The sequence below is a fragment of the Trachemys scripta genome, chromosome 22, assembly GCF_013100865.1.
Source record: "Trachemys scripta elegans isolate TJP31775 chromosome 22, CAS_Tse_1.0, whole genome shotgun sequence".
NCBI classification, from domain to species: Eukaryota; Metazoa; Chordata; order Testudines; family Emydidae; genus Trachemys; species Trachemys scripta.
In genome coordinates, this window is record NC_048319.1 from 7,677,104 (window position 1) to 7,695,206 (window position 18,103).

Here is an 18,103-nt window from a genome sequence, read left to right on the forward strand (position 1 = left end):
TGTGTCAATGCTGAGTTTGCACAGAACTGAAATACTAACCCCTTCTTGTCTTTTCAATTCTTTATTTTGATGCAATTAACAGTAAGACTATTACAACAAAAGCTGTTCCAAGAGGATTCTGTGGGTTTTCTGGGTGAGAGAAACTCAAGGCTGGTCTCTACCCAGCTTCATGGAGCATCCTCCCAACCAGCCCCTTCATAAATCAAGGCAAAGCTGCAGATTGTTAAATTAAGAAGGCGGAAAGATTATGTTCCTGTCAGAAAATCTACATCCTGGTGTCTTCATTTCAAGCCCACAGTGTATGTCCTCCATGTCACCGCTGTCAACATTATCCCAACAATAAATTAGAAAGCACTCAAGATGATGGATAGGCCATGTAGAAAAGTAATAACTATTGAGGGAAAGCCAGCACAAACTGCCACTCATGGAGAAAGCCCTGAATTTACTGACTTCTGCAAGAGCTTGCAGAATAAATGGAGAAATCAATAGGGGATTACAGAAATACACATTTTTAATTATTAAAAAGCTCTAGTATTGATCTGCTTTTTTTCCAGAAGTAAATACCATTACAGAGATTTATAAATGTGTGTGTATTCACTTGTTTGAAGTCTGCCAGGAATTTAGATGAAGGGATCCTGCCTGTATTTTTAGAAGAAGAGAAAAACCATTTGTCTTTCCCTGTAAAATACTGTATTTGAAGCTGCTACTTCTGGTTAGGATTCATCCAGAGGTGGGCTGCTCAGACTAAAAAGTCCTCCCCCCAACCCTTCACTGTTAAGCGCCTTTCAGTGAGTGCCTCAGTCATAGGAGGAGAAGGGAAGCTGTTATGAAAGCACATCCCCTTACCCCTTTCTGCAGGTCAGGCTTCTGAGATTTAGACTGTTAAAAATCCCCTCCTGCTTTAAAGGGAGCGTTCAGTCTTCAAAACGGTGCTGTTCTTTATGCTGGTCTCTCTTGGCTTTTAATAGAATTCAGTGACAGACTGACCTCATATTTCACTGGGTTTTATATATACTCAGTAGAAAGCCTTGTCTGTTGGACACTTGCACAGTTTTTCTTCACAAATCAAATTATTTGGGGGAGGGGGACAGGGGATAACAGCTAGGAAGATGGAAAAGCCCTTTCACCAAGCAGTGAATTGGAAATCACTTTCCATATTATCCCTATGATCATGTTGTTCAATACACACTTCTTGGGATCAGAGAGAGAGAGAGAGAGAGAGACACACAGACAGACACCCTTCTTTTACAAACTGTCTTGCAAGAACACCACTAAATATTTGCTTAGTTATGATCAGAAACCATTCACTTAGGATGTTCTTTAGCCATCAATATGATTTTTGCACCAAGTAAGTAAACGGAAAAGCAGGCATATTGCAACAGTTTTGCGACGCAGAAGACACCATAAGCTGGAAAATGCAACGAACTGAAATTTTGTGGGATTTTTTTTATATATACACTAAGTTTTGGACTTTGACAGAGGTAAAAACAATGCCCTAGCAGGCTGCCTGAATGAAATATCAGAAACTATTTCCCCATTTCCTGCTCCTTCTTTGCAGTAGGTCAGCATGACACCAAGGGACACAGTGGCAAATTCCTCTTACTAGAAGATAGTCAAAAAGATGTACGAGGTTCCTGATTTTTTATTTTTGTCACCATTCTGAGATGCAGCAACGACCAATCTTTAGGCTCAATTCAGCTGATTATGTTCACTGGGACCTGAGCTTCTAAACTCAAAGATATCAGAACAACAATGTGAGAAGCAAGATCTAGAGTTCAACCAATACAAGCGTGCAAAGGAGAAATCCCTAAAACTTAACAGTCAGATTTTCAAAACTCAACTGCCATTTAGGCTCCAAAATAAGTAACCAGGTGCTCTTCTGAAGATCTCTGGACTCACATTTCAAGGTAAGCAGTGGGGACAGTGAATTTCCAAAATTCTTTATCAAAAGGAATAAATATTTCCCCAAACGGCCACTTACGCATTACCCTCGGACACACGCCATATTCCCCACATATTGCTCCAGCCATCCATCTATTTTCTCAAGACAGTGAATTTTCACTGTGAGCATCTTAAGAGGATATTCAGATCCCAAGTTTGGGTACTCCCACTGGAGTTTAGCGGTGTAAATCAAGCATTTATGTGCTTCCATGTGAAAGTGGGGCTCCACAAGTGAAAGTATGAAAACACATTAAGGATTCACGTTTGCTGACCTCTTATGAACAGCAATTTAATATGGACCAGTGTGCGCAAACTGGGCCCCAGTCAAATGTCTGATGCTGAACCAGAGGCGTCACACTGCATCTCACAAGCTTCCACTGCGCTGACAGCAAGTCCATCCGAGAAGTCAGATGATTGCACTTCAAATTTCATTCATCACAGCCGTTCGCTAGGAAAAATGAAGCAGCTTCTGGGGCAGCAAATTGAATGAATTCATAGTCTTGACGCTGTACAAGAGCCAGGCTCTTTTATTTCCAAACGGATATTAATTCCATCTCAAAGTATCGTGGGGGGGCCTTTCAACTCAGTTCTGTACTCTGTCTCAGACACTAACTCTAGCAAAATCCTTACTTTACTTAGAAGAAAGCATGGTGGCAATATTCTCTTCAGAAATGGGGACGTAAAGAGGATGAAAAAGGACAAAATTAAGACGACACACACCACCACCACCACCTCCACCCTTATGTTTATGTTGGCAGAATGCTTTGGGATGCTCAGATGAAAGATGGTACTCGAGTACTAGAAGTACTTTACAAAAATTTGTTTCAGCCAAGCCCTGAATGCTAATTTTTAAACAGCCACCTGGTTTTAACTGATAGTATATAGTTTACATAACAATGCATTGAGAAATGAAGTATTCTATTCCCCAGACTGCCTGCCCTGAAACTGTTTCCTTTAAGCAGAGGAGAGAAGCCCCAGGCTGTCAACAAACCTACAGACTTCTCTTAAAACAGCCTCTGTACATACCCGGTCAAATGGGATGCCATATTTCTTCAAGATGGAGGGTGAAATGAGGGTCATCTTGTGGCGAAGGAAGGCATCACATCCCTGAGAGCTTCCTGGGAAAAATCCTGCAGAGGGATTCAGAGGAAAACAAAACATCACCACAGGCAGATTTGCCCAGCTAGATACACCCATTAACCAACAAACAGACAGCAAAAATGTTAATCTGCCCAAACATTTTGTAGACGGTTGAAACTAGAGGTATACAATTGCAGGTTGCGGCAGGATAAGTAGCAATGCCCTCATTGCCTAAAAAATAGTGACAGGGACAACAGTGGTCTTAAAATAGCAGTCTAACAAGTATTAATTACCCTTTCGCAAGAGAAGACCAGCCTCCTGAACGCTACTGAAAACTACAGAGGAAGGGGTGCAAGACATAAAGACTGATGCTTTATCAGTGCTCCCCAGAAATACATGATCAGGGGCCTCAAAATTCCAGTGTCAGCCATCTTCCCTGCAACCTATGATTTTCCTGGCCTGAGACCTTAGGATAGTCCAACATGCGACAGGTTATCCACAAAGCACTGCCAATAAGGTTTGCAGCTCAAATATTGTACACTGAGCTCTAGGAAAGTGATTACTAACTAGGATAGGGTTACCATATTTAAAAAATAAAAAAAGAGGACACTCCACGGGGCCCTGACCCCACCCCTTTCCCACCCCCGGTCCCGTCCTAACTCCGCCCCCTCCCCTGAGCGCCCCGCATTCCCCCTCCTCCCTCCCAGCCACGTGAAAAGGGCTGCCCGAGCGCTACCGGCTTCACGGTTTGCCGGGCAGCCCCCAGGCTCTGCGCTCCCAGCCAGCACTTCCCCAGCGCAGCTGGAGCCCGGGAGGGGAAGCACCCAGCTGGGGGTGCAGGGTCTGGAGGCTGCCCGGCAAACCGTGAAGCCGGTAGCGCTCGGGCTTTGGGCAGCCCCCATGCCTCCAGACCCTGCTCCCCCGGCCAGGCACTTCCCCTCCCGGGCTCCGGCTGCTGTGCTCCTCCCCTGACTCTTTGGCTCTGTTTAAGAGCCGACTGCCCGAGCCCCCGTGCCTCCGGGCCCTGTGCCGCCGGAGCCCAGGAGGGGAAGTGCCCGGCCGACGGTATTTTTCCCAGACCTGTTCGGCTTTTTGGCAGTTCCCCCCGGACGGGGGTTTGATTACCAAAAAGACGAACATGTCCAGGAAAAAACGGACGTATGGTAACCTAAACTAGGATCTCTCACAAATACTGTCTGGTCACTGCCTACATATACTCCCATTTCCAAAAATATAGTGTCTGAAATTTAAGAACAAAATGTTCATCCTCACTCTTAGAAGTTGTCTACCTTATACGGCCCCACAATCACCGTAGTATCGGCGTGCCTCACAATCTTTAATGGATTTAACTTCACAGCACCTCTGTGGGGTAGGAAAGTGCTAGAATCTCTATTTTACAAATGGGGAACTGAGGCACAAAGGCAAAGTGACTTGCCAGAGGTCACATACGGCAATAATTGCCGTACTTCAGAATGATGCCTAGGGCAGGGGTAAAAAGAAAAATAAAACCCCACACATTTAAGAACCGTCCGCTATATTTTATTACTGTTAGACTCATCCTCCCTCCTAGTGCTTGTCACATACATTCGCCTTAAACTGTCTTAAGCCCTTCAGGGCAGGGACTATATCTCCTAATGTTTTTATAGCACCTAGCACCATGGGAACCCCCAAACCTCACCGAGGCCTTCAGGCACTAACAATATAAAAAATAACAAGCCTCAGTAAAGCTTGTCACCCTCCTTGGTCTTCTACTGATGTGCCTGCCCTTTATCCTTCTGGACTTACAACACTACTGCATTGTTCTCAAACTTATTTGATCACACACACCCCTTCTTTGCACCTGTAGTACTTTACGCCCTCACTCCTCATGCCACACAAGTACATAGACCAATTTAAAAAAAAAAAAAATCAACATGCAACTCTCACTAAATATTAAAGACAGTAAAGCACTGGTTCAAACAGAACCAACAATTCATTGTAATAAGAGCAAAAGCAAAAACTGATTGTGGTCGGCGCTTACAATGAAATGCACACCATGTTGTAGCAAATGGATTAACACACACACAGCAATGACTTTGCATAATGCTAGGCAAGCTTAACAGTCAAATGCACAGCGCCATCTGAGGACCTGGTATGTCTGGAGGAACCAGCTTTGCTAGTTATTCACTGCTGTGGGTAAAATGTGCGCAGCAGTAAGGTGTCCCCCCCCCCCCAAAAAAAAAAGCATTTCACGTCCCCTTTACAATACATTTTGTGCTTCCAGGGGAGCCCGCCCCCAAGTTTGAGAACCTTTGTTCTAGACAATGTTTCCTATTGCAGATGGCTGATTAAACCAATCCAAATTAGGGGTGGAACGGGAAAAAACACCGGGGGGGGGGGGGGGAATAATATAACCCGAGCCCTGGAAACAAAACTAAATTGATGGCATGTACTGGAGGAGGTTTTAGAAAGTGCAAAGGATTACTGGATTCCGGCAACATTTTTTTTTAAAAACACTAAAAGCATTTCAATTAGAATTATGACTGCCTGCCACCCAGTTTGTCGTCCCTCTCTGCAGTTCCTCTTTTTAATGCACAGTTTAAGTGGCTCTCATTAAAGCTACTAATAAAGGAGCACATTTTAAGTGATTAGCACCAATAACGTGGCAACACATTAACGTTCTCTCCATGGGCTCCACAACTCTCCCAGAGAGCCCATTTATAGCTCAGCTATTCATTTTCCATATTAATCGCAAACTCATTTCACTGTACCAAACATCTCCATAATACAGTCCATTGACACACCAGTCGGGGGGAGGGGGATGTTTAAAAAGTGACATTTTCTTTTCTGGACTAAAGGGATGGTGTGGGTGGGGAATGGGGGAGTCCAGAATGAAAGACCAGGTCATTAGCAATATATCATTGGTTTCTGTCTCACTGTCAGTAAAAAGTATATTACAAAAGAGAATTTGAAAATATCCCTTGACTTTTTTTAGTCTGGTATAAAATTCCATTTCTATATGACATCTGCATTTATGGGCTTTTTTTTTTTGATGGCTGAAATGGTAGTTTCTAGGAAACCTGACACATGACCACAGACAAAAATTGTATGATCCATAATTGCTTTGAAGCCCTAATTTCTCAGGTAGTTGTTTTCAGCATGTTCTCTCTGTTTATATAGTGTCATTGGTGTACATGGCTCTTAAAAGCCAAGAGAACAAGACTCCCTTCCCCTGGGAAGCCCATACACATTTAGACTAGTCTTGACCCATGATTGGCTTTTTCTGGTATGACATGATCGGTAAAAATGTTAAGACGATCAGTGAGAAATGTTAATATTATAAGTGCATTTTGGTGGTTAGCACCGGATTAAAAACTGAATAGAAAACAGTTTTCCAGACTGTCTATTTTCCCACCCTCTTTTGCATAATGACTGAACAAGGGAGACACATCTATATGATAATGACTGCTTGAAATCTATAGCTGAAAGCTTGCCTCACTAAATGGGAGATTTGGTTTTTAGTTAGTAATTCCAGAGCAGGGACTTTGGTTGGTACTGACTCCCTACTCTACAGAGCCATGTGTGCCTATAATATTTGTAAGTACAAAGAGATAGAACTCCATGGGGGAAGGAGAGGGGGATGGGGGAGGGGGGAGATAAATATCCTTTCTGGAGCCAGTCACTAAAGCAGGATCTTCCCGTACTAGTCTTCTCCCATTTAAAATCCACACCACTATTACTTCCCAAAATGGCGATGCTATGCTGTATCCACACCAGTGAGGTGCTGGTGCCATAATACACTGGAGGTGGATAGCAGCACGTGGGCCAACCTTAGTGGCGTGTCAGGCAGGTGTGTATACACAATAGTGTTTTAGCAGCTGAGGGTGAGAGGCTCTCTGGGAGGCAAGCAAAGTACAAGAGGCCTGGTTGGAAATGGTCCTTGGCAATGCATATGCACCCCGTCAGCCTGTTGTCAATTTCACAGGCTCAGTTGGCAGGCAGCTCTTTAGATGTCTAAAGTCTGCAGGGGGTTATGGAATCTAACAAGAGAAGACACCCATTCCTGTAAAACACAGGGATTCCAGGGCAAGCCCTGTAAACGGGGTAATTCCTGGTTTGGAGGGATATAGAGAAGATCTGGGTTAAACCTATAAACCATTGTATCTGAATCAGTGGAGCTCAGGAGAGTAGGGAAGATGCTTTTGTGATCCAATGGCAATGTGAGGGATGTCAGATTTGACCTGCTGATTCTGTTATGGGGCTATTCTTTAGTTTCAGTGAGCACAGGCTCTCATGATCACAGAAAAGGCACACAAAATTCTCTCACAGGAACTCTTTAAGGTTATATAGAAGGAGGTGGTAGAAGGAATATAGGATCCCATCAGCAAAGGCCTTTCAAATCTAAGTCATACAGAATAAATGTGATAGGATGCTATCCTTTAAGAATTCTGTGACCATGTTGCAGATGTCACTGTTACTTGTCCTCTCCTTTTTCTTTACATATTAATAAACTGTCTAACATTTCTCATCTGTTCTACCTTCCTCTTTTAAGCGATTCTAAAAAGAGTGGAAAACTGGATGAACTGTCACTGGGAAGACTAGAGTACACATTTAAGAGCAGAACATGAAGGGAACTCTTTTCATGGTATTAAGCATAAGGTTACTACATGGTACTTGGCTGGGAAAGACCTATTAAATTGAAAGGATACAGTGCTTTGTGGGACCCAGCTCTGTCGATGTTTGAGCTCTGACTCCACAATGCACTTGAAAAAACTTACACTTGAATATCACTTGGCTATATCAAACTCTATTCCTTGCTACCCTTCCCCCTTCTGTTCCCTGATTTTTAATCAGATGAAAATAACTGGCTCTAGAATACAGCACACTCAGGAAGAGCGCGCCCCATTGTTGCAGTTAGCCTTGGTTGTGTCCCCGCATCTTTTTATTTTTTAACATGAAGTTTATTATAAAGGAGATAATCTGTCCAGTAAACAGTAACTGGAATGCCACCAAAGAGGGTATGCATGTCATTACATATATCATGAAGAGAGAACTCCAATAATTATAGTCCCTGTATCCACCATTACTGAGTTTGTAAGCATTTTTTTTTTAAATTAAAAATGCTCAGCAACAATCAATACAAACGCAGTTTGTATTTAACAGACTTGTGAGGGTAGCAAAAAAAAAAAAAAAAAAAAATACTACAATACTCTCCTTCAGAGTTTCTCCTAGCAGTAGGGGAAGGGAAGCTGCCATAGAAGCTCTAGTGATGGCCCTCCACATAAAGGGATCAGTAGAGCTCTCATCTCACCAAGGCAGGCTTTAACATGGCATCAATTGCAAATGGAGATGCAAGCTGGGTTTCTGATTGAAATTCATGCCCAGGACAACAGAGTGGTTTGGTCTCAAAAGCTCAAAATGAAAGGTTTTATCATCAGTTTTAGTCTGGCCTTGGTATGTCAGGGAAGTGTGGCTATGAAAAGCCAGCTGCACCAGTATTTACTGTTTACAGAACTAGTGATGAGACAACAAGGTTTCAGCCCTCAACAGCAATGACTCTGGGTCTAGTACAGCCAATGCAAATTCATTGCACAGCTTTTAAACTACATTCAGTCTCAGTAACAGCAACATTAACAAAGTGGCAGCTAAAGCTTACCTTTTGCCAGGCGTTCCAATCGCTTGCCGTGTTCTGGTGGTATGGCATACCTAGGGAAAAAACAAAACACTCATCAGGAAAATAAATGCCATATCTCAAATCAGAATACAGTCTCAGAATGGAAACAGATGGGGGCGAATGTCATCACTACGATAGTTCAGCCCCAATCTGCAAATGAAAGAAGGAAGTACAAACAAAAAAATGTAGAAGTGTGAAAGGTATTGATAAAAACATGAATACAATTCTAGGAGGAAAGCCAGATTGTTACTGAAGGAGCTGAAGTTCTTGGCAACTTCGTAAGAGTTCTTTTTTTCTGCAGTATTATTATTTTGTAGCATCACAAGATGTCACACAGAGTGACTCATAAGCTAGAAGAGAAAGGTTTTAAATTAGATTTAATGAGGTAAAATGGTGATACAATGCAGCGAAGCCCAGGAGTAAACAAGTATGGAAAATGAATTAAATGTTCTTTAGTAGAAAAGTTGCATACAAGATAAAACGGAACTTAACTGATAAGAAGCTCTAGGCTAAATATCTACTTTATGAATGTAGATGGCCTTTATCTAAGTAGTATCTAGGCACTCAACATAGGCAAAAGTTCAGCAGAACATATGGGACAGGAGCCCAGTAATTTATATGCTTATTTTTGATCTATGAGATTGTCCCAAGGGTTACAAAATCCTCTATTCAAACAGACGAGAGGATGGTTCAGTTCTAAGTACCTACCTGTTCCTTAGCCAAATATCATCAACGGCTACACAGAGCTAGAAATGGGCCCCTCCTCTCTTGGGAAAGGGGCAGAGAGGGCCATAATAGATACTGAATATCTGTACTACCACCAAAAACATTAAAAGAACATTAAGGTCACAGTCACAATGTCAATCATTTAGAAGTTATGACGTGCCACAAATTCGGTTGCCTATGCTGGTTAAAGTTTGGTAAAATTATAGGCAACTGAAAACTGTGTCTTATAACCGGAAGAGTTGGGCAATCCTAATAAGCAGTGCTACCAGCTCTACCTATTATGGGGACTCCCAATTACATTAGAAAGACTACATTCCTTCTAGAGGCCAGTCCCCTTCACATTGTTCCTCAGTTCTAAGACAAGAGAGTCATTTATCCAGACTGCAAAGAGTAACACGGGGGGAAGTCATATTTCAAACTTTCTTTGTATGAAACCAAAGTGAATTTCCGCACATAGCAATCTGGAGGTGCATGATCTAATGGAGAGAGGATAACAGGCGGTGCTTCAAGATTTAGCCCCTAAGCTGATTTAAACTGGCAGCTTTAAAAAAAAACAACACAATTTTCCAAGAAAAACACCATGTAGCATTTAATATTACAGAATAAGATATTAATGTGCTCCCAGTACCTTTTGACAGAACTTTAAATTGTATAATTATCAAACAATTTCATTTGTCTTGGATAAAGCTAGGAGCTTTTCTTTTTAAATGGCCATTTATCACTTACATAAAAGTGATAAAAATAATCCTAATCCAAAACTCCTTTGTGGGATTAATGTCCCTTAAAGATGGGAAATGAAACATTCCATTCCTTCTGGGAAAATACTGAAGGATTGGGAAAGAACTAATTTATGTCTACAAGGCTGCTGCTGATTAATGTAATATCCCCAGTCTACAATGCTACTTTCACTTAATTAGTGCCTGTAATTGGGAGTTGTAAAGATAAGATTAATTGAATCCAGAGGATGTTAAAAGTTTAATACATTGAAACATGGTCATTGTGTTATCTGAAACTGCAGCCTGCAAGAAGCTGAGCTGAGTCCATGGAGAGCCTGAATAAGAGTTGCTTGGATAGGAACACAGCAGAACTGAATTTCCAGGGCGCTCAAAAAACTAAAGCGTAAACATCTATAGGTCAACATCCCCGCCGCCACCACCAAACTCGCAGGTGCACACAGTGCAACGATTGGTTCAAAATTTATAAAACTTTTTACTCTGATTAGACTACTACAAAGAAGAGGTGCTGTGCCATCTTACAGATTTACTCTTGGCAAGCAACAAAATCGGTCACAGTGGAATTAAAAGCAGGCCAAATTTTGCCTTCAGTTACACCCAACACAATCCCACTGAATTCAGTAGGGTTGCACTGATGTGTTTGTAGCGGGAATTTGGCCAGCTATGTTTTAAGATCAAAAGAGAGGAAAACTTTTCCTGTCAACGGTAAGTACTGTGCAGATTTGAGCTAACAAAGCCTATGTGATCAGACATGAAATTATCAATCAAAAGGCAGAAGAAAAAGGAGGTGACGGAAAGATCAGAAATGGCCACAATCAAAAGAATTACTGTAATTATATCAGTGAAAGGTCTGGCCATCAGAGATGGCCTAATAATGACATTATCCTCCTGCATTCACTTAGCTAGCACTATGAAAAATGGCAATTGCTTTAGGGATAAAATCTTTGACAGATGTAGCTGAAAAAAACACTATCGGTCAACAGCAGCTGCTGTAACCTCTTTCAGGTACTGTACCCATAGCTTGGACTCTGGTCAACAACAGAACATTTTTAACTTCCAAGACAGATGCTTTACTATACACCATCTCTGCAGGTAGAACAGGATTACTTTCTGTACATGATCCTCTTCCTCATGGCACCTGCATCACTTTAACACTTGGAGATTTCTACCTAGTGCTAAACAGTAATTTAATTTCACATTTAAAGCACTCTAGTTCTCATGCTGAGAGACAGATAGCTTTGATGTTTGTCCTCAGGTTAAAACATCAAAATGTCATGGAAAATCAAAATACTAATTCATTAACCTCAGGATGAGGTGTCAAAACAAAGGGAGATGTCAACGGCCCAGAAACAGAAAGCTGGTCTACACTGAAAAGTTACATCGGCATAGCTGTCTCTCTCAGGGTGTGAAAAATCCAGCCCTTGAGAGATGAAGTTAAGCTCAATGGAAGAATTTTTCCGTCAAACTAGCTACAGCCTCTCGGGGAGGTAGATTACCTACCTTCCCATTGCTGCAATAAGGCTATGTCTACACTGCCGCGGTAAGTCGAACTACGCTACGCAACTCCAGCAACGTGAACAACATAGCTGGAGTCGACGTACCTTAGGTTGAGTTACCGCAAGGTCTACACCGCGGGAGGTCAATGGGAGAAACTCTCCCGTCGACCTACCTTACTCTTCTCGTTGGGGGTAGAGTACAGGGTTCGACTGGAGAGCGATCTGCTGTCAATTTGGCAGATCTTCGCTAAATCGACAGCCTATTCGTATACTTAGAAAAATTTTCCTAATATCTAACTTAAATCTCCCATGCTGCAACATAATCCTATTATTTCTTGGCCTGCCTTCAGTGGACATGCTAACCATCATCTTTATAACAGCCCTTAACGTATTTGAAAACTATTTTCAGGTCACACTTCATTCGTCTTTTCTCAAGACTAAACATGCAGTTTCTTAAATCTTTTCTCATAGGGCAGGTTTTCTAAACCTTTTATCATTTGTGTTGCTCTCCTGTGGACAAACCGGACAGACTCCAGATCTTTCTTAAAGAGTGGTACAACACTCCAGATGAGCCCTCAGCATTGCTGAGTACAGCAGGTCAATTACCCCCTGTGGTCTTATATACAACAATCCTATTAATACACCCCAGAATGATAAACTTTGCAACTGCATCACATCGTTGGCTCATATTCTATTTGCGATCCACTATAACCACCAGATACCCGTCAGCAGTACTACTGCCTAGACAGTTATTCCCAATTTTATAGCTGTTGGTTTGATTTTTCCTTCCAAAATGTAATATTTTGTTTTTATTTGCATTTCATCTTGCTCATATCAAACCAATTTTCCAATCTGTCAGTCATTTTGGATTCTAATCCTGTCCTGCGAAGTCCTAGCACCCCCTCCTAGTTTGGTATCATCTGCAAATTTTATGAGGACACTCTCCACTCCTTTATCCAAGTCATTAATCAAAATATAGAATAGTACTGGACTTAGGACAGACCCCTGTGGGACCCCACTAGATATATCCTCCAGTTTGACAGCAAACCATTGATAACTCCTCTGACTACACTCTTTCAATCAGTTCCGCACCCGCTTTACAGTAATTTAATCTAGGTCACATTTCACAAGTTTGTTATAAGACTGTTGTGAGACAATGTTTAAAGTCTTACTAAAAATAAAGATATATGGTGTCTAGAGTTCTGCCTCCCACCCCATCCACTAGGCCAGTAACCCTGTCAAAGGAGGAAATTAGGTTGGTTTGGCATGATTTGTTCTTAACAAATCAATGCTGGCTATTACTTATAACCCTATTATTTTCAAGGCGCTTACAAAATCGATTGTTTAAAAACTTGTTCCAGTATCTTTCCAGGTATCAAAGTCAGGCTGACTGGACTATAATTCTCCGGATCCTCTTTGCTCCCTTTTTAAAGGCAGGTACTATGTATGCCCTTCTTCAGACAACTCGGACTCCTCCCATCCTCCATGGAATTCTCAAAGATAATTGCTAACAGTTTTGAGATTGCTTCAGCTAAGTTCCTTCTGTACCCTAGGATGAACTTCATCAGGCCCTTCTGACTTGAATACATCTAACTAAGTGTTCTTTAACCTGTTCTTTCCCTACTTTGGCATGTGGTCCTTCTCCTTTGTTGTTAATATTATGTTAAGTATCTGGTCACAATTAATCTTTTTAGTGAAGACTGAAGCAAAATAGACAACAAATATCTTAGCCTTCTTGATATGATCAGTTATTAGCTCTCCTGCCCTGCTAAGCAGTGGACCTACACTTTCCTTTGTCTTTCTCTTGCACCTAACATATTTATACAACCTCCTCTTATTGCCTTTTAGGTCCCTTTTTAGGTGTAACTCATTTCATACCTTTGCCTTTCTAATCTTGTCCCTCCACGCTTGTGTTATTCTTTTGTACCCAATCCTTAGCGATTTGACCATGTTTCCACTTTCTGTAGCATTCCTTCTTTTCAGGTCATTTAAGAGCTTCTCATGCAGACATATTGGCCCCTATTCCTAACTGTCCTTCACATTGGGATAGTTTGCTGTTGTGCCATTAATACTGTCTCAGAGAAACTGACAGCTCTCCTGAACTACTTTTCCCCTTCGATTTTCCTCCCATGGGACCTTACCTATCAGTTCTTTGAAATTACTGAAGTCCGCATTTTTGAAGTCCATTCTCCTTATTCTGCAGCTCTCATTCCTTCCTTTCCTTAGAATCATGAAGTTTATCCTTGGATGTTCACTTTCACTCAAATGGCCTTCAACCTTCAAACCCATTAATCAGAATCAAGTCTAAAACAGCTGTCCCTCTGGTTATTTCCTCCACCTTCTGAAACATGAAGTTTTTCCCGTAGACATTTTGTGTTTTGCTGTATTACTTTTCCAACAGATATCTGGGTAGTTAAAATTCTCCATTACTATCAGTCTTGTTTTTTTTGACATTTCTGTTACTTGTTCTAGAAATGCCTCATCCTCCACCTCCTCCTAATTTGGTCTATAGCAGAATCTTACCATGATGTTGCTCCTGGTTTTTTTCCCCCTTTTAAGTGGTCTGCCTCACCTCGAACTGGACCTCAGAACAAATATTCTTGATGTATAATGCAAACCTCCTCCCTTTTTTCTCTGCCTGTCCTTCCTGAATAAGCTATACCCCTCTGAACCAATATTCCAGTCATGAGATTTATCCCATCATCAATGATGCCAATTAAGTCATAATTTAGTTTCTGTATTAATACTTCCAGTTCTTCCTGTTTATTCCCCATACTCCCTGAATTTGTGCATAGACATCTGAGATGTTGAACAGATTTCCCCATTTTCCCTTTGGTTGCTCTTATGTCCCTAGTGTAATTTTCCATTCCACAGCCCATCCCCCAACATCTAGCCCTCTGTTAAGGTTGCTTTTTTGTTACTTATCTGTGCAGCTTCTCTGATTTGTCCCCTTTTGTCCGCTCAATCACCCCATCAGTCTAAGGCTTCAGAGCTGTTTCACCTGGATTCTATTCTTTCAGAGGTGAAATTTCTGCACTCTGTATCAGATAGCAGCAGAATATATGTTCCTTCATCTTTTGGAAAGTTGTAAACCGAGACAGATGCACCTTGAAAAAAAGCTGCTATTTAAATTTAAAGTAGTAGTAGTGGGATTGTGTTTGGGTAGCTAGAACTTAAAAGTTCTTGAAAGGAGAAAATGAAAGAAAAAAGTTCTCTTTTTCAGAAATTCTTCTTCAAAGAAGGGGCATTCTCCAAGATATACACAACTGGAGTGAAAATCTGTGAGAAGGACAAGAACTGGTAGAAAATCCAGGATGAGCATGGAAAGGTGAAGGAGTTGGTTTGCTCAGTTCTTTAAAGTATTAAGAACACATCTCTGTTTCAGTATTTTGACTGTCTAAATGTATTGTGTCCAAAAGGTGCCATATCTTTGTGGTTATGTCCTTTGTTTATTGTACAGGTACAACACAGGAAGGAGAAGTGCGAACTTCTCCACACTGTTTCATCAAGGTGCTTCAATCCTGACTTGCCAGAGCCTGTTTTAGGGATGAAAGGGGAGCTCAGTTGTTGGTTCTTCTGTTGAGGCTGCCAGAAATATTAGTGCCAGTTAGTCCTCACCTGTCCACTCCCAACTCCATTGAAACCCAAACTTTTGTCACACAGGCCACTAAAATCTGCAACTTGGTAACTTACAGCCAAATTCAACATGGGTTAGCAGTGAAATGCTCACCCTGAGATAAAAGATTCTACCCATTACCATTCCTCTGAACCATCTAGGATCTGAAGTTTTGATACAAATTTTACTAGTTTTCTTGTACATATAGGTTCCTTTTTATGCAAATATCTCTGGAGTTGTAGTTATTCCCTATTCTTCCTTAGAGCTTACTATTTGTATTGTTCTAATGCCTACAGGCCCCATCAGGGACCAGGACCCCATTGTACAAGGTCTTGAACACACAAGAGACATATTCCCTGCCCCAAGGAACTTAAGGGCTTGTCTACACCACGCAGCTTTTAGCGACAAGGCTGTGTCGACACAGCCTTGTTGCTAAGTCAGTGTGTGTAAACGTTTGTCAGCACTTTGTCATCACTTTTGCAGACAAAATACTTCCACCCCCGCGAGCGGCATTCAGTTTGTTGGCAGGACAGCGCTCCTGCCAACAAAGCCGCGTTCACACTGCCACTTGCTGCGGCAAAAAACTCATGTCTTTCCAGGGGCGGGGGTGCTTTTTTAAGCACCTGTGAAAGACAAAATTTGTGTCGACAACTTGGCAGTGTAGACAAAGCCTAAGTTTCAACTTACCCTTTTGACTTATTATGCTTCTCACAATCCCACAGCTTTCCTCTAGCAACTGTAGCGCCAAGTTATAGGAAAAATTAAAAATAGCGCACAGTCTTAAGGAAACAAGATCAAAATAAACCTGCTTTAATACAATGGTTATAGCTGCTTGGTGAAAACTCAACTATTTTGTATCTATTATTTTCCCTCACTGATAAGTATTTACAGTTGTTAGTACTGACTTTTTCCTTGTTGTCTGCAGCTCTCACTGTTCTGATCTCTCCAGTTCACTATGCAGTGTAATTCTCTCCTCCTGAGTATTTTTTCTACCCCTTCAATTATGAACACGGTTGAATTTATTTAAAAAAAAAAAAGACAGACAAAAAGCAGATTTACAAGGGGCAGACAAAAAGAACGAGGAGTACTTGTGGCACTTTAGAGACTAACAAATTTATTTGAGCATAAGCTTTGGTGGGCTAAAGCCCCACCCACTTCATCAGACAGGTACTGAGATTTTTAGCTTATCTGACCAAAAGAACCCCTGGTCTCCTGAAAGGATCCTGAGCTGAGCTATAATCAGCAGGAAGTATCATTCTTGACAATTATCAGATGCTTCACTATTGACAGAAGCAGCTTTGTGAATAGCTCACACTGAGTTCAACCAAAAGTTAAGGGAATAATCAGCCTAACTTTGATCTAACCTTGATATGATGCTACACTGAGCCATTACAGATTAGGGAGCAGGGATTTTCCACTCTGCACTGAACAGCTTCAAAACTAAACAGAAGGGATGGTGGCAGCATAAACTATTTTAATAACCCTCAATAAGAACAACCCCTTTTTATAGACTGATTCTGCTCTTGAGAAGACATCTGAGGGGACTCAAAAGGGATCACTGAAATGGTCTCAGTTTTACCCAGTGTAGCAAGATGAGAGAGATCTCCTCCCAACCATTGCTTCAGGTTTCCAGAATATCTTATTAAAGCTCGTTCTAATGTGGTGTTCAGAGTCATAGGGTCTCTCCAAAACCTGATTCTGGCCTCATTTATTGACAAAAAAATTCAGGGTCTCAGGTTCAGGAGGTGCTCACTCAAATGCTGAAGTTGTGTTAGACTGTCATTGTGACGTTGCAGTCTATATGGTTTTATAAAAATATGATAAGTTAATATAATGTAACCGGGATATGCTTCATGCAAAAGGTCTCTTGTTAAGGTATCATTACAAAGCTTATAATCTACTAAGTGTGATCATCCTAGTTGTATAAATGTACCACTCTTGTATCTAAAACTAGAAATATAAAATATAACTGAGGGCCTATTGTAATTATGCAAAGTGTGGGCCATTAATGGTGGTTTGGAATCTTGATGACTCCCATTAACCAGAACCATTGTCTGCAGATGGCTCTGTTTTACCTGTAAGTCTTCCTGTGTGTGTGTGTATGCTGGCAAGTGGGTAATGAAGTCTTGCAGTGACATGTGATCATGTCACCTGAACTGGAATCCATCTTTAACCTGGTGCTTTTCCAGTTTTTTTTTTTTTTTTTTTGGGGGGGGGGGGGGGGGGTTTGGAAACCCAGAGGAACAAAGGGTTCCCGCCTTATGCAAAAGATATATAAAGGGGTGGAACAGAACAAAGAGAGAGAGGAAAGTCATCATGAAAAATCCCCTAGCTACCACCTAAGCTGGAACAAGAGCTGTACCAGGGAAAAGAATTGTGCCCAGGCCTGGAAGGTGCCCAGTCTGAGAAAAAAAAAAACTTACTGAAACATCTCTGAGGGTAAGGTTATCTGTATTTAGTTTGATTAGACATAGATTTGTGCATTTTATTTTATTTTGCTTGGTGACTTACTTTGTTCTGTCTGTTACTACTTGAAACCACTTAAATCCTACTTTCTGTATTTAATAAAATCACTTTTTCCTTATTAATTAACTCAGAGTATGTATTAATACCTGGGGGAGCAAACAACTGTGCATCTCTCTCTATCAGTGTTATAGAGGGTGAACAATTTATGAGTTTAAAACAGATTTATTTGGGTTTAGACCCCATTGGGAGTTGGGCATCTGAGTGCTAAAGACAAGCACACTTCTGTGAGCTGTTTTCAGGTTAACCTGCAGCTTTGGGGCAAGTAATTCAAACCCTGGGTCTGTGTTAGAGCAAACAGGAGTGTCTGGCTCAGCAAGACAGGGTGCTGAAG

The 18,103-nt window shown here is 41.4% G+C and overlaps 1 protein-coding gene across 4 annotated transcripts in view; it reads right to left on the reverse strand.

Annotated features, from left to right (window-relative positions):
* KDM4B (lysine demethylase 4B) overlaps positions 1–18,103 on the reverse strand; it is a 160,311-nt gene that overhangs the window by 77,556 nt on the left and 64,652 nt on the right. For 3 of the 4 annotated variants that reach the window (XM_034755557.1, XM_034755558.1, XM_034755559.1), the window contains exons 5-6: positions 8,657–8,706; positions 2,968–3,071 (exon numbers count right to left, since the gene is read on the reverse strand). In XM_034755557.1, the coding sequence (XP_034611448.1) occupies positions 2,968–3,071; positions 8,657–8,706 (154 nt within the window). Of the gene's footprint in view, positions 1–2,967; positions 3,072–8,645; positions 8,707–18,103 lie in introns of those variants that run through there. The other variant, XM_034755560.1, reaches the window with a different exon arrangement.